At 42.7% G+C, this 15,689-nt stretch overlaps 2 protein-coding genes across 3 annotated transcripts in view; one reads left to right on the forward strand and one right to left on the reverse strand.

Moving 5' to 3' along the window:
• Positions 1-3,202, forward strand: part of lrrk1 (leucine-rich repeat kinase 1) — a 67,483-nt gene extending 64,281 nt beyond the window's left edge. For both annotated transcript variants that reach the window (XM_079339082.1, XM_079339083.1), the window contains exon 38: positions 987-3,202. In XM_079339082.1, coding sequence (XP_079195208.1) covers positions 987-1,164 — 178 coding nt within the window. In that variant the 3' untranslated portion in view covers positions 1,165-3,202. The remainder of the gene's footprint in view (positions 1-986) is intronic.
• A 9,058-nt stretch (positions 3,203-12,260) lies between these two features.
• The window catches only part of chsy1 (chondroitin sulfate synthase 1), a 40,789-nt gene continuing 37,360 nt past the window's right edge, over positions 12,261-15,689 (reverse strand). The window contains exon 3 of the mRNA XM_079338719.1: positions 12,261-14,856. Within this exon, the coding sequence (XP_079194845.1) occupies positions 13,264-14,856 (1,593 nt within the window). The 3' untranslated portion in view covers positions 12,261-13,263. The remainder of the gene's footprint in view (positions 14,857-15,689) is intronic.

The following is a 15,689-nucleotide window of genomic DNA, read 5'->3' on the forward strand; positions in this document are numbered from 1 at the left end:
AAAAGGGCCATCCAATGCAGGCTCCGTAATAAGCACTTATTACATGAAGCCCCTGTAACAAAGGTAACACGTTCCCAGGTCACGGCTCAGGTCAGGGGAGAGGTCGCCAGGCCTGTTTGATAACTCCTGTTCACATAACTGTAGTGCAGCTGCCTGCTTCTCTGAGTGGGTTGGTTTTGAACGTCATTTCAGCAAATGTTTTCTTGGTGAGGTCAAAGGCGCTGCCAGTTCAGAAAACATTGTTTCTTTTACAAAGTATAGTGTGGTGTGTAACAGCTGTTTGTTGTGATTAAAAATGTCTTCCTCTTTTTTTTTAAAAAAAGGTCTGCCTCTGCAGGGATCCTTACTGTCATACTGTCAGACAACTTCTAGCTGACACACAGGAAGGTGGCAGTCATTACACTCGTATTCACTGCTGCAGTATGAAACGATCTCATTATGTTATTCCCAAACGACAGTCATGTAGACCAAAACATGTCAAATTAGGTCCAGGTTCCCCTTCTATGTGCGTTCAGAGGACATCTCACCTGTTTCTGTACTCGTGTGGCAGTATATCACCAAACAGGATAATAACACACCTCAGAAAGATGAAACAACAATGGATAAAGATAATTCCGGGTTGTTCTGCATGATACATGGCTGCAGGGTCACTCAAAGCCCTCCTTCCTCCCAGAATGCTTTGTGTCACAGCCTCCATAAATTACAGTCAACTTTAAAGGAGATTTCATTCTTAAATATTGTAATTTTGAAATGTCTTCAGAGGAGCGTTTAAAGGCAGAGAGACACGGATTGAGTTATTTAGCAGCCTGTGGACAAACAGCAACCTCTGTGTCACATTTAGTATGCTCAGGAGCTGCTTCCTAGAACTCCCCACTGGTTTCTAAGAACAGCTAATTACCGAGCACAGAGATGCCACCAGCTTTAGCTCCTCCCCCGCTCTGTATCCTCACACATCCTTACTCTCTCTCTTTCTCTGGTTTACTCAGGATCTTGGAGGAGGCGGCACTGGTGGCTAAGGACACGGTCGTATGTGGCTTTCAGAAGGAAAACACGGAGTGGTGCCTATGTGTCTGGGGGGGCTGGGGCAGCCATGAGCTGGAAGTCTTCTTCCAGTCGTATGAGGAGCTGGGCCGCCTGGAGACCAGCATGAGGAGAAGAAGGTAGCTGTTGTTGCTGCAGAATCACGGCTCTGTGAGGAGGGCGAGCACGGGGAACACGACGCCACAGACTATTAGTGTTCAGATAGAGAAGGGGGGGTGCGGCCCAGAGCTGACATCAGGTCAACGTAGGAGGAGGAGGTGGACGGAGGAGAGGGGGTCGAAGCCTCCAGCTGTGCACAGCTGTTTGCCCACTCAACACAATAACAATCAGGAGTGAAAAACAAATCTAAAACTCAAGAAGCCCTGATGCTGAGATCAGATTTTCCTGACGTAAACTCTGTGTTTTTCCACTTTACTCCTGCTCACAAGTTGTTCAAGCAACAATATGTAACTTTTCCTCCTTCCATTTATTTTCAAAGTCGATCTAATAGCAGAATACTTTTCAACAGCGTAATCTCTCTTATGTCCACACATTGCCCTGGTCAGCTGCTTTCAGCACCATGTTGAAGTTAGGTTGCAGAGGTGCATATGGCTTTACAGCGCTCGTTCCACCAGGCAGCTAAAACAAGAAGCCAGTTAACCTGCCTCTATACTGTTTGGTATAATGTCTGACGCTAAGAGACGGAAGAAGAAGAGAAAAACAAAACAGTGACAGATTTTTATTGAGAACAGATTGTGACGTCACGATAGGCTGCGTCTGTGACATTGTCGTCTTTTTCCTGGGTGCAGAAAGTCATCTAACTTAAGTTCTGTCTCAGGCTTGCCTACAAATGTATATAAATATAAATATGTATCTCAAATAGCATTAAATAAATGAACCCTTTAGCAGAGACCATAGACACCATGGTAACAGTTAAATGTCATATTTCATCATATGTCATATGTCATAACAATTAAAGAGATATTTGGGCAACATGAGACACTATTTCTGAACCTTGTCAGTCATGGTTCTTCGGCTTCTCACGAAGTCTTTGCAGCGTGTCTGTCAACAGATGCAGGTTGTCAAAGAGGAAGAGGCCACATCAGTGTTTTTGGACAGTGCAGTTGCGGGTGTTAAAGCGTACCAGACCAAATTCTTACATGCTGTTGCTTTAAAACTGATGGGTTTTGATATTTTTAGTTTATATTTGGTCCCTGTCAGCAGTTGGTTATGATCAGGTTTCAGATGCTCCAGATGTGAGGGACTCCAGCTGCTGCAGTTTATTCTTTGTTTCTGTTTCCCTTCGTTACTGAGCTGCGAGCTCTCTGGACGGAGAGATTCTTCGGAGACGACTAATGACCGTCCTTAAAAGTGAAGCTGGAAATGCTAGAGAACAGCTGTGATTGGCAGATGACTCTGACTTTCACACACTCTTCATCTCTTCTCTGGAAACACCCAACCAACATCTGAGCCCTGTGCAACATTACTCGACAGAGCAGAGCTTTTAGGAATCAAACCCTGCTCCAAGTCCTCATTGAAAAAAGACATTACAGCTGTTACTGGAGGCCAAAATCTCTGTAAATAATTAACTATTGTCATGGCTTCTTCACAGCCCTCTCCTTCTGACTCTCACATTTAGCAGGGATCAGCAGCAGCGATGAAGACAAAGAGTTAATACGTTAACATTTTTGGACTTACTCTTCGTTTTTCAAACAGCATGTTCACTCAGTCAGAGTGTCTGCTCATGGAGCGGTCAAAGCCCCCGCCGGTCAGACGTGTGGTTTTAAACTGAACTCTGGGACTCGTTTTATTTCAGAGGAATTTGTTGTATATATTGAAACCTGGGTCCTCTTTTAGAAAGGGAAACAAAAAGATGGAACAATCTGAGGACAAATGAATGTGAATGAATGAAACACAACCAGTGCTAACACTCATGAGTGGTCTGTTCTCCGTGCATGGTTTTACATTTATACATCATTTTATCTTTACAGCTTCATTGACTTGAGTTGGCTCCTAAAGTTGCCAGTAAATACCTATATTATTATATTGTCAATAAGGCTTTTTGGTAATGCAGAGGTTATTTATTTACCAGAGTGTATAATGAATGTGTAGTTGTTGTGTACATAAAGCCTGTACATGTATGATACAGTTGTACATGTATGAATAAAGTTCTTTTAATATGCCTGTTGTGTTCTGTTTTAATGCCTGAAACAAGGTAAATGCTAAATGGACTTGAGCATTTCTGAGCTACTCAAACCGCTTTTACACCGCAGGTCACACCTACACATTCACACACTGATGATAGAGGCTGCTTTCATACTGATTCATACAGCCCCGATGAAACAGTGTGGCATCAAGGCCCCGTGTCCACCTCGTGTTATTTCCGCAGCGCCAGCATCTTTCTTTCAGTTGTTGTCAATGGGTAGAGAGAGTTTTCAGCAGAAAGAGGCCAACTGCATGAAAAGCTCAGCGTTCAGCGTCTTTTCATCAAGGTCTCTGCTGTTTTTGTGCGGCCACTTCAAGCGCTCAAGTTAAAAATCCTTCAACTTTTCAAAATGGTGCTGCTGACGTCACCAGCGCTTTTTTTCAACAAACCAATCACAAGGTTGAATGGCTGGTAGTCGTCACCCTGGCAACCAAAAACAGTGGAGGAGAAGTTAGTGTTGGCTGTTTCAGTTCATCCTGAACTGTATGACATGTCAGATAGAAATAACCATAAAAAGAGCAGATTGGACAGACACTTAAAGTTGCTGTGTGAGTGTTTTAGTCGCAACTCCTGATTTTATTATCACGATCTCAAATGTGATCTCAGACTGTTGTCATAGAGACAGGACTGACGTGCAGCGTTTTTTTCTTTTATCAGCACACAAACGCTCATGTGAGCGCTATCGAGCACACAGCCAGGACAGGGCCGAAGTGTTTCAACCAAGGACACCGATTTGGACATTCGGCTGCGAGAGACGACCAGTTTCTACCCCTCTCTTTTGAGTTCATGACTTTACACTGAAAGAGAGAGAGGTGACGCTTACAGACTGCTGGTTAAAGGCAGGATTTTACAACGAGTAACAACAGAAGCAGAGATAAATAGGTTTGCTTTTGCCTGATCACAAGTGAGAAGTATTAGAATATAGAGCTTGTACCCAGACACTGTTACATCGGAGCGACAGGGCAGAAGAGCCGTGTGTGCACATGTTCATATCTGTGTATGTGAAGCTCCCACAGTAAGTTCTGTTTCCCTCCAATGTTGTCTACTGAATATGTCCAATTACACAACACACTGATGGAAAGGTAAAAAACTGTTATTGTAGTGTCGGACTTGGCTGCTTCGTTCACCACATTCTTGTTTGTTTAATGTCATGTCTTGCCTCCTGAGAGCCCTCTCCTCGGTCTTACAGTGTTTATCTCCTGCTATGTTTAAATGGAGTTCTCTGGAAAATGTCAGTGGCAGAGTTTCTCGAAACATCCAGGAGTGTAAAATCAGCAGAGAGAAAGAGGCGGAGATGAAGCAGCAGCATCAACATTAACTCCTTCAACTTCTCTTGTTTTTTAAAGTGAGATGAAACTGAAATAAGAAAGAAGAAACAACATGCTTTATAGAAATTACCTCCCAGAAGAAAACAACTTTTGAAAGCACAGATCTACTGAAACAGAATGTTAACTTGACCTTCGTGACAGCTGAAAGAGCTCAATCAAAGAAGAAAACAGCTGAAAGTCAATTGAGTGAGACCTTTCAGAGAGAGAGAGAGAGAGAGAGAGGCCTCCTCTGATCAAGTCAGGATGACAGACAGAGCTGCCCGCTGATAACACGTATGAGGAACTAAAGAGGATGTTTCCTGCTCAGAAATCTGACAGACTAGATGCTGACTGCTCCTTGTGGAGCTGCTACAGCTTTTAGGATCATGAAATGCGGCAGCACTTTACTGAGAGAAGATTGAAAACAGATGATTCAGTATTTGAGGGACTCGAGGAGACATTTAAAGTCCTGAAGCTGCAGACACTGAGATGTCCTGATGCAGACAGCTTTGATCTCCAGCTGCATGTCATTGTGTTGGAATAAACTCTCCCTGCTCACAAGTCTCTAACAAGTCAAACATGTCAGCTGTAGTCTCAGACATAAACAGAATGGACATTATAAAAAGAACTCTAGGCTTCATAGCTTTTACAACCTGTCATGGGCTGGTTGGTGTATTATTCAGGAAGTACAGAGGAGATGTCAGTCAGTTCATGGGGCAGCTGTGGCTCAGTGGTAGAATCAGTAGCCTCTCAACTGGCAGCTTTGGGGTTCGATCCCCAAGTCCTGCAGCCACGTGTCCAATGTGTCCTTGGGCAAGAAATGTTGCACCTGTCGCTTTGCCGTCTGCTTATGAATAGGATAATTTAATACTGATGGACACAACCTCGACCATCAGTGTGTGAATAGGGAGGCTTGAGCTGCTCATTTTCATTTACTCTTTAATTGACAAACTAGAAGCTCGAACACGGAATTACTGATGTAGGCGTAAAATATTTGTTATTATTTTTCGGCGCTTTAGTTTGCCATCAGTGTTGCTTTATGATGTACCGAATACATCTTCTTTTGTTTTGATCAAAAATGTGTTTTTGTGCAATTTAGACAATGGTGAGCTGTCGTATTTCAACCATCGAAAGAATCAAAAAATATAAAGGCTTTTAAGCACTTTAGAGCGAGCACTGTTTAAATTTCACAAAAATATGACATACCAATTAGATTTCTATTTCCTGGTTTTATGGTATCAAAACAGCTATTGTTAGTTTTAGAATATTTAAACTTACAATTCTGGTTTCCTAAAACCCCTCATGTATTGATTTCATATTTATAAAAATATGAGCAAATAATCATGTTCAGACACATTAATGATCATTAAAGTAATGTTTGAGCTTGAGCTGGGTCTCAGCATATTTATAACCCTGACTGATTCTGAAGACAAGCAGCTTCAGAGATTTCTTGGAAGCATCCCTCAGTAAACATGATGACATTGCTGCAGCTGCTGCTGCCAGGAGTTTACTGAGAGGCCAGCATGGTGGCTCTGCACACATCATGAATGTTACTCTGTCATTTAGAAAGACTCAGCCTTCTGTTACACAGGTATGAATAAATCATACTGAGTCCTCAGGTGCTCTGCCTTAACCTCTGAAGGGCAGAGTCCTTGTGTTCTCACACTGAAGCAGCTCTGCTCTGAGTCTGCACACAAACTATAACATTGTTTCTGAACAAACACAAATCATCACACAGCTTTATAACTGAGGTTTATCCTCAGACAGCGTCAGTAGAGGGCAGTAGAGAGAGAGCTGCTGTTTTTGAAGGTTTCCCTTTTTTCTCTTCATATTTAGTATTCAGCTCTAATCTTTCCTCCTTGGTACGTGTTTGGGAAAAAACAAAGAACAAACCCTAAACCATCATTATGATGTGGTTCTGACAGCAGGGAGATTTCCCATGATGCACTGAGGTCCTCCCTACCTGTACACCAAGCAGAAACCTCAAGAGTTGAAAAATTAAGCTGATGTGGAAGTGAAAAAACTGCAGTTCCTCTCGTGTCCATTTGAAGCTGGCTGCAAAAGTGAGTCAATCTCCATGAGGTTCCAAAATAAAAAGTAGATTTTTACTGAAGAAATAATCAGGTTTACAGCCTGGTACAAATGCATTTAGTGTTTATTTAGCTTATTTTTATTGGTAAAAATAACAGAAGCCATTAGCAGACAAACATGACATTTTATTTTACTCTGTTTTCCAGTGTTAATGACTTTTTCTTGAGACTTGGCTTGTTAACCTCATAGGGGTGTGCAACAACACAGCTAAGTTTAACTTAGACAATAATACATTTAAACGTTTAAAATGAGAAATAACTCAAGACCTTGTTGAAACAACCAAAATGTATGAATCACCGGAAAACTGAGTCCCCCTCCCAAAAAAAGACACAAACACACTGATAACCTCAACATCAGATTGTTGTACCTGACATTAATGCAAAATGGAGTATTCTAGGGGATCTTTGGGGGGCGACAGAGGGGAGGGAGGGGGTTGGTCGTTTGGTTTATGAAATAAATCTCCCCTCCCTCAGAGCAAACAATGCCTCTGTTATTAATGTTTCAATGTCTCAGAAAGATGTTAAAGTTCCATGTTGTTTGTTTGGACACAGACATTTTTTTTTAAACCCTGTTTCCTTTTGGAACAGTGTGAGTCCTGACTCATGTGAGTGCTGATCCATCCAGCTGTGACAGTTGTGTAACTTCTTTTTAAGTAATCTGAGCCGCATGCTGCTCTGTTTCACGTAATCACACTGGTCTGAATGATTTATGTGTAATAAAACATCTGCTCCCCTGTTTAATATGCATGTTTTGAACATGCAAGTGAAGTGACTGAGATGTACACTCAGTTGGGTTTTCTCCAGTAGATCTAGTCAGCTGACAGCAGTGAAGCCAGATTTAAAGGTTTCCTGGAGCTGATTTCATGTTCTATTTTATAAATCAGTAATTGCTTTATATATATATATAATTATTAAATGTTTTTTTGAAGTACTTTATTTTAGCCTTGTTTTTTCTTTCGCACCAATACACCGAGACAAATTCCTTGTATATGTAAATATACTTGGCAATAAAAACTGATTCTGATTCTAAAGAAATTTCTAAAGAAGTAATTTTTTTTCATTTTTCCCATGAAGACAGACATTACACGAGGAGCTAAGGAGAGTGAGTCACTATGAGGAGGAAGTAAAAGAAGGCGTTGACCCACAGTGACCTGATTTACTGAAGGGTTGCACAGCATTTGGGTCGGCTTAACCTGTGAAAATGGATTATCTTATTCAGGTAACAAACACAAACGGTCAAATGTTCCCCTCACTGCACTGCAGAGCAAACCGTGTCTGTGCTTCAGGGCTGTTTGTATTTAAATTTTTACAGTCATTTACAGTAGGCCTCGATGAGATTTCCAGTGATGAGGAAAATGATTCAGCCTCTGTATAACTTAAACAAATACAATACAAAGTTTGTATATATTTGACATTAATATAAAAAGGGCTTAAATGAGTCTGAGGCTGTCAGCAACTTCACACCTCATCCACATGTGGAAAACCATTACCATGAAGAGGATGAGAGTGTAAGCTGTAAGTTCCTGCTTGAATCAAGGAGGAAGGTCTGTTTCAAACAGGAAAACACATAATCTCATTTTCAGAGTCCAACCTCACTATAAAGTTGAAAAAGTTTTCCTTCCCCTCTTAGCTTCGTCATCTTTCTGTGGACAGAACCGAGCTCAGTCAGCATGAGAGCAGCGCCGTGCAGAGGAAAGTTTCTCTCCACATTCAGACACAAAACGAGAGCAAACTGCTCTGAGCTAGACTATTTTTATGTTTGTACCTGAAATTCATTAGATTTATAAATTAGGCCTTGAGATAGAGCAGAGAGAAGGGCACACTTTTTGTGAGCTGTTAGAGGCTGCGATAGGCCTACACAGTGAAACCTTAGCATGTATGGTCCAGGAGATGAAATGTCACATGGGGCCCTGATGTCTCATGTGCGTCTTTGAAATACAGTCTGAGGCATGTCCATAAAACAGCAATGTGTGTGTGTGTGTGTGTGTGTGTGTGTGTGTGTGTGTGTGTGTGTGTGTGTGTGTGTGTGTGTGTGTGTGTGTGTGTGTGTGTGTGTGTGTGTTATGGCCGCAACACAGGTAATCTTTTGCACCTCTCTAATATGACATTCAGAGAAGCTGATCATTACTTTTCTGGATCTAAAAATCACATGGTGAGCTCACAGCTGGTTCTGCCGCTCCGTTAGACGTCATGTTTGTCACAGAGCTGAACGTTACATCATCAGGTGTTTAAAGTACACAATGATTTCATTTCAAGTTTTCTCCCTAAATAAAACATAAGGACAAACAGAACAGACCTGGAATGACTGTGAACTAATTGTTTTTAATTCAGAATAGACTGAGCTAAAACAATGAATTCAATGAATAAACAGTCCATCAGACGTCACCTTTGGAGAGAGGATCAGTTTAAACACTGTGTTCAGACCTCCTCCACACACCCTGTTTGATTAACAGCCCTGCAGCAGACACAAAGCAGAGTGTTGACTTATCTCAGTGCTGGTTTATCGTCCCTGCAGGGCTTCCGTCTCAAACACTGACAGGGTTACACACAGAGATCACAGAGGCATCAACTGAGATTTAAATCTGCTGAGGATTCAGTCAGACACACAGTGAAAGATTTGTTTTATGTCTGCGATAATTTTGCTGTTTTATTCCTCAGTCCCTGCAGCTCATTCCTGAAGGTTGTTTTCTAAAAGCTGGCTCTAAACGCCAGCACAGGAATGTGGATTACTGACGAGGCACAGAGGGGAGCTGGTGGGGGCCACACAGTCTCAGGATGTCACCACTGTAGAGTTGTTACCGTAGGCGGAGTTTGAGGGGGTTCAGTCGGTTCACTGGACCCCCTATTGGCTGCAAACAAATTAATTATAATGCTCTTAACATTGATTTGGTGATCACCTGGACCAAATCTAATTTTACAACACAAAAGTATCAAACCCAATTGTTGTGGCCTGACCTCATCTAAGAGCAATGTGACAGGCATGAAAAGACCCATTGAAGCAATGGCGTAATAACCATCATGACCCTTTTACCAACTATTGATTTCTGAACTCTTCCTCGGAATTCTGTTGTTTCAAAAAACATGTTGCAACAAGACACGTTTCCCTTTGTCTGCGCCCTTCTGATTACGTCAGCACTGATGAAAGCCTGGGACTGAAAATGATTCATTTCCTTCAACGGTTTCTTCATCATTAAAAGTTAAATACTTAATTGCGAGTGCTGTTGTTTAGCGATTGTCTTTGCTCACACTCCTTATGTCAACACACCCCTCCAGGTGGGCGCTGACATCTTGTGTTTGTAACGTCATCTGGAGCCACTGTATTAATGTCTAATCCCTAAACATCCTGATATTTTGATTATATTACTGTTCTATACAGTCTATGGTTAACACTGATTACCTTTGAGGAGTTTTAAAGTTGAGCACGCTTCGTTTGTGAAAATAGATATCTTGTATTCTTCGCGTTAATCCAGACCCGACACATGCTGCATCATTTTGTTTTTTCCGAAGCAATTGACAGTTTTCTGCAAATAAAAACGCTAAATAAGAAGATTTATTTGGAGGTTGGGGAGAAATGCCTCATTTTTTATGAGAACTGTAGCCTATAAAGAGTCGAACCATAGAAAACATATCTTGAATGGTGGCTTATTTTTTTTCCAGAGCTGTGTGAAAAAGGTTAGAGACAGCAGAAGTAAATGCCTGAAGGAAGACAACGCGTACGTTTGATCAACTCGACACAACAGAACGAGTAGGCAGAGGATGTGTGTGAAAAAGAAAAGGTTTGGGAACCGCCGATGTCTTCATTCAGAACACCTGGCTTAGGTGGAGTGATACTTACTGTGAACAGCAATGTTGACTCCCTTACCTATCATGGATCGCCTGGTCACAACTACCTGTTACGTAACTAAAAACAGAAGAGAAATACCACAAAGCAGCAAACCTCTTATTCTTCCCCCCTTTTATTACTTTTAAATAGAAAACCTGGCCCAGGTGGACAGAGTTTCAGAACAGAAAAAGGACAAAATAAAGTAAAAGAAAAACCAACACTGTGAAGAGAGCACAGCACAGTCATTCTTCAGTCAATCATTCATGGTGTGACATCAGTCTGAAAGTTCAGCTACTCGCGTTTGTAAAGCTGAAAAAGGAGAGATGGAGCGCTACATTGTACAGTACCTGAAACACACACTGGACCAGCCACGACACTTTTTATCTCAACAAAGTCATTCATAAAGAGAGAGAGAGAGAGAGAGGCTCCTCCCACATCTGCCCCGCCCACCTGGAAAGAGGCGGAGTCTCTGCAAAACCTGACTTCGCATACGAGCATCGAGCTTTTGCGTTTGTCTCCATAATACAGCCAGGTTCATGTCTGAGCCTGCAAAACACACACACACGCACACACACACTCACACACACACTCACAGGCAACATGATACCTAAAGCAGACTGTGCAAACTCTTTGGTGATAATGAGTTCAATGTAAAAAACTATCCCATGTCTGATTATACAATCTTTCCGATATACAGATTTCAACAGATAGAGTAGAAAAATGGAGCCTGCAAATTCAATAAATTAGACAGCAAAAGATGATTGGAGAATATAAAATCCAGCAGTTGGGTTCACAAAAATTATTAATAAAGAAATAAAAATATTGTTTTTAAAATCAGGAGAAACAGTGACAGTGTTGTATCATCACACCAGAACTCTAAAAGCCAAAAGGAAAAGAAAACCAACATTAAATCACAGAAAAAGGAATGAAGTTGTTCTCTGTTCTGATTGGATGTGATTACAGTTTTCATTGATGCTTCAGATCAGTCTTTTGTAAACAGTCACAATCAAGATTTCAGAAACGTTTGGAGCTCTGAGAGGGGCTCCCTCTCTGCTGCAAACATATGGAATATTTAAGGATCTTTATGGTGTAGCTCACTAAGGGAACAGATTCAAGAGAATTCCAGATTTTCAATCCTGGGCCTTATTACTTACAACACAGAAGACTTATGGGTACAAAATATCTTAGATGTTCTAAGATCGCTTCATTCGGCAGCAGTGAAATACAAACGGATAAAAATCATCTAACAAAACAGGTCCATCTCTGTTGGGATCCTATGGTGCGCAACAAGTTTAAAGGCTCGGCAACTGACGAAGGATTCACACACCAACGGTCTCTTGGTGCAACTGCACTGTTGGAAAGCACGCAGTGTGTGGAACATATTCTCAAAGCACTCGTCGGCATGGTAAAGCCTGTCCTATGCTAACTCTAGTCCTGCTTCCTGCTGGGCCTCTCTCTCTTTCTCTCTCCTTCTCTTCATAGCTTCACATGTCCATCTCTTAACCGCAGCCATTCTACCAAACAGTAAAGTCATAGGCTAACGAGCTGCTAGCTGAAGGCTCACGCGAAAAGTAGTGACAAAAAGGTGTACACACGAGACGAGCAAGGCCTGCTGCTACTGTTACCGAGCACTCTGTGGTCACGGGAAAGACACCGCTCTTTATTGTACTATTAGTTTCACTTTGAAACTACGATTTTGGAGGAAAAGTTATTGATTGTTGCTTTAATTGGCAGCTAATCAATATTCCTTCCTAGTCGTGAGATACAAATGTGTCTTTACAGTTAGAGAACACTCAGAGCATTTTGGTCCAGTTTAGAGAATAAAAAAATCAACATTTTAAAGTCAACGCTTTTAGTCAAAACGTTTCCTCTCTTTAAAAATAATTAATCCTCCACATACAGGTATCAGAGAAGTGATTGGATTAGCCATTTTAAAAACTCGTAAACACATTAAATGATATTAATAAAGATATTAAACACAACATACACAATAATGCTGCTGTAAAATGAATAGCCTATTATCATGAAACACTGAGGGAACATTTTACTGCACCTCGTAAAACATTTGGCAGGCACCCCTAACCCGAACCCAGAGCTGCAGATTTTCACTGTTAAACAGCTTTTCATGCATTTTAGCCTTATAAGGTTACTGATATTTGATATCAGTACTTGGGCAGGCTAACGTTAGATTGTTAAAGCTCGTTATCACGTCAGCTCTTGTTCTGTCATTTGCAGCTCGTTTCAGATGTTGCGTTTGTGTAGGTCGGGTTTCCGTTTGCATGTTTTTTTCTGAATAAGCTGCATGTTTTTCTCGAATCTCAGTCGTTGCCGAGCCTTCGCACTTTCGGATCCCTTTCGTAATGTTGTCAGACACTTGGAAAAAATCTGAGCCAGTCAGTGACAAAAAAACAACAGCTTTGATTGGACACACAGTACTTAGATCAGTCTTTTTGTTCACATCTTTTTGTACTTTTCAGCTTTTAATTTAAACATATCAAATGTAAAAGTATTGCCCAGCTATAAAAACACTGTAATTCTCCTGTTGACCTCTGTCGTTGACCTGACAGATGCAATGTTTGAGGCTGGACGAGCCTCAGGACTGCCGTTATCAGGATAACAACGACACCGGTCAACACTCCTTCTATCAGTAATGATACTGCAGCCCACACTGTGTGTTCATCAGATCAGCTTTCATATAAAACCAGACATATTTCCAAAATATATCCATGTAAAGTCTTTGATTTCAGTAAAAAATAAATTAGGTAGTGAGAACACTACAAATGAAGGTTCAGGTACCGTTGGTGACCGCTGGCTCTCTCACGCTGTCCTTACTGAGCCGTTTGTGCTCGCCAGTCTCCTGAAGCCGTGGTCGTTCTTCTCCAGCCACAGCTCAGCCAGCTGTTGGGTGGAGCCGTGTGACGAGGCTTTGGAGCCAAGACACATCTTATATTGCTTTGCCTCCAGGTTGGGGTCACATATGACGGGGTGATGAACGTGCACTATCCCCGTGTCTGTGCTTCTGAACAACCTTATCCCTGATTGCACAAATTTATTAAAGAGGTCCACGTCTTCCAGCCCCCAGCCCTGTATCGAGGTGTCGAAGCCCCCGGCTCGAAGCAGGTCCCCCTTGTAGACGCAGACAATCCCGAAGCCGTAGTTCCTCCACAGGCCGGTCTTGGAGGTGAACACGTAGTGGTTGTTGCTCGGGACCTTCCCGGCGTACACCACCTTGGGGTCGTACTGGCTGAAGATGATGGGGAAATAGGTCTGCTCCCCGAGGGCGGTGTTGGTTCGACATCTCTTTAGGTAGTCGCTGGTGAAGAGCAGGTCGACGTCACAGTAGAAGAGCAGCGAGTCATTCGAGAAGTGTAAGGAGCCCACTTCTAGAGCCAGAGCCCTGGAGAAGGAGCCGTCCACCGTTTTGATCTCCATCTCCGCCCGAGGATACTTCATGTGGTAGTCCCTCATCAGCTCCACCTGCTTCACCCGCTCGGTGTTGTTGTCCGTGCTGAAAAGCAGAATCAGCAGTTTGACGTTCTGGTTGGGGATCAGACAGACTCGTTCAAAGTTGGCCATGAAGCGCACAAATATGTCGTAGCGTCCTGACAGAGGGACCAGGATGTTGACCTTCTTCTCCTTGGGCTCCCTCTGGTCCTGACCCGACGTGGCCAGCTTGAAGGGCACTAGCATCTTCAGAGAGTTGGACAGAAAAGAGAGCGAGTCGGACTCCTGGTTTATGTGGCTGGCGAGGGCCCTGGCATTCATCTCCTGGTCCTCTCTGAACTGGATCTGGCTAAAGGTCTGTTGGAGGTAGGCGTGCCTCCTTACGGGCACCGTCATTGTCTTTCCTTTGTGCTTCTTGTACAGCAGCAGCAGATCCAGCACATACTCGGCTCCATATAAGGGATTCACCCTGCGGTAGCCGTACTGGATTTCTTTGAAATCGATGACTCGGCCTCGGGTCTTGGCGTTGGCGTTGATCATCTCCATCACCTGCATGATGATGTCATCCAGAGACTGCCTTTGGGAGGAGTCCATACCACGGCGGGGCGGCTGACCGTCAGATGATGAGAACAGGTACTTGCCTGTCAGGAACTCCCACTCCAATACGTCCTCTCTCTGCCGAGGATGGAAGCGCATGAACGAGGGGGGCATGCCCAACTGGAGGTCCTCTCTGCTGGGTTCGGCCGCTCCATAGCGCCCCATCTGGACGATCTCCCTGTGCAGCTGGATGGTTCGGTGGCGCAGGTCAGCGATCTTACGGCTGAGCATGTAGCTGTGCAGGCGGTACTGATAGGGGGGGTTCTTGTTGGGGTGGAGGGTGATGGCTCGGTGGATCTTGCTGTTGTGGAGATCTCTGATGTAGCCCTTCTTATTGGGTTCGTAGTTCTCATAGAAGAGCTGCTGCATCTGTGGACACACAAGAGCAACAGGGGTGAGTTCAACTTAAACATGGATGGGATTTTCATTGTTTCATACACAATCAAAAAACCTGACAGCAGACATTTGGATGCCAGCTGCATTCACTTTAGGGTTTTCAACATGTCAGATTAGTCAACTCTGATATGATTGGAGACAAAATACAATTATGTTGAGTTGTTTTGACACCACAGCAAAAAAAAAAGTCCTAGGTACCCAATATTTGGTATTTTCTTGTTTTTATTTGCCAAATAATGTCTTAATCTAAAACACACCGGTACCTAAAAATGTTAACAATGTTATTTGTGCAATTTAGTGTCAAGTAGTTTGCTTGCAATACATATGTAGATGATTAATTGCCCTTTTGTGCACCTCTTTTATAAAGTGTGTGTTTTCTTTTAAGGCTTTGTTTCTTTCCAACCCAATCTTTAAAATAACAGAGATTAAGCACTTTGTTTTTGACAACCTTAACTCCCACCTTCATCCAAAACAAACACATTATAATAGGTTTGGGTCATTGGGCCTTACATTCCTCATCATTTCATAACAGAAAAAAATCTTTGTTCAGTGTTTTGTCGACTCAAACTCCAAACAAAAGACCTGGAGGTGTGAACAGCAGAGTCCACCGCTGAGTGTTTACAGGCCGACCTCAGGTTCAGGTGGTTTAACCTGCTTCTCAATCACAAGCAAAAGGTGAAAGTTTAAAAGGTGTAGGTGGAGGGATGGGGAATCATTGTCAAGATGGCCGATGTGTCTGAAGGAACTCTGCGAGGTCTGCTATCAGAGTACCAGTTTCTCATTTCTGCTGTCACAGGATTGGTCCC

The sequence above is a fragment of the Symphodus melops genome, assembly GCF_947650265.1.
Source record: "Symphodus melops genome assembly, chromosome: 3".
In the NCBI taxonomy this organism is placed as follows: Eukaryota; Metazoa; Chordata; class Actinopteri; order Labriformes; family Labridae; genus Symphodus; species Symphodus melops.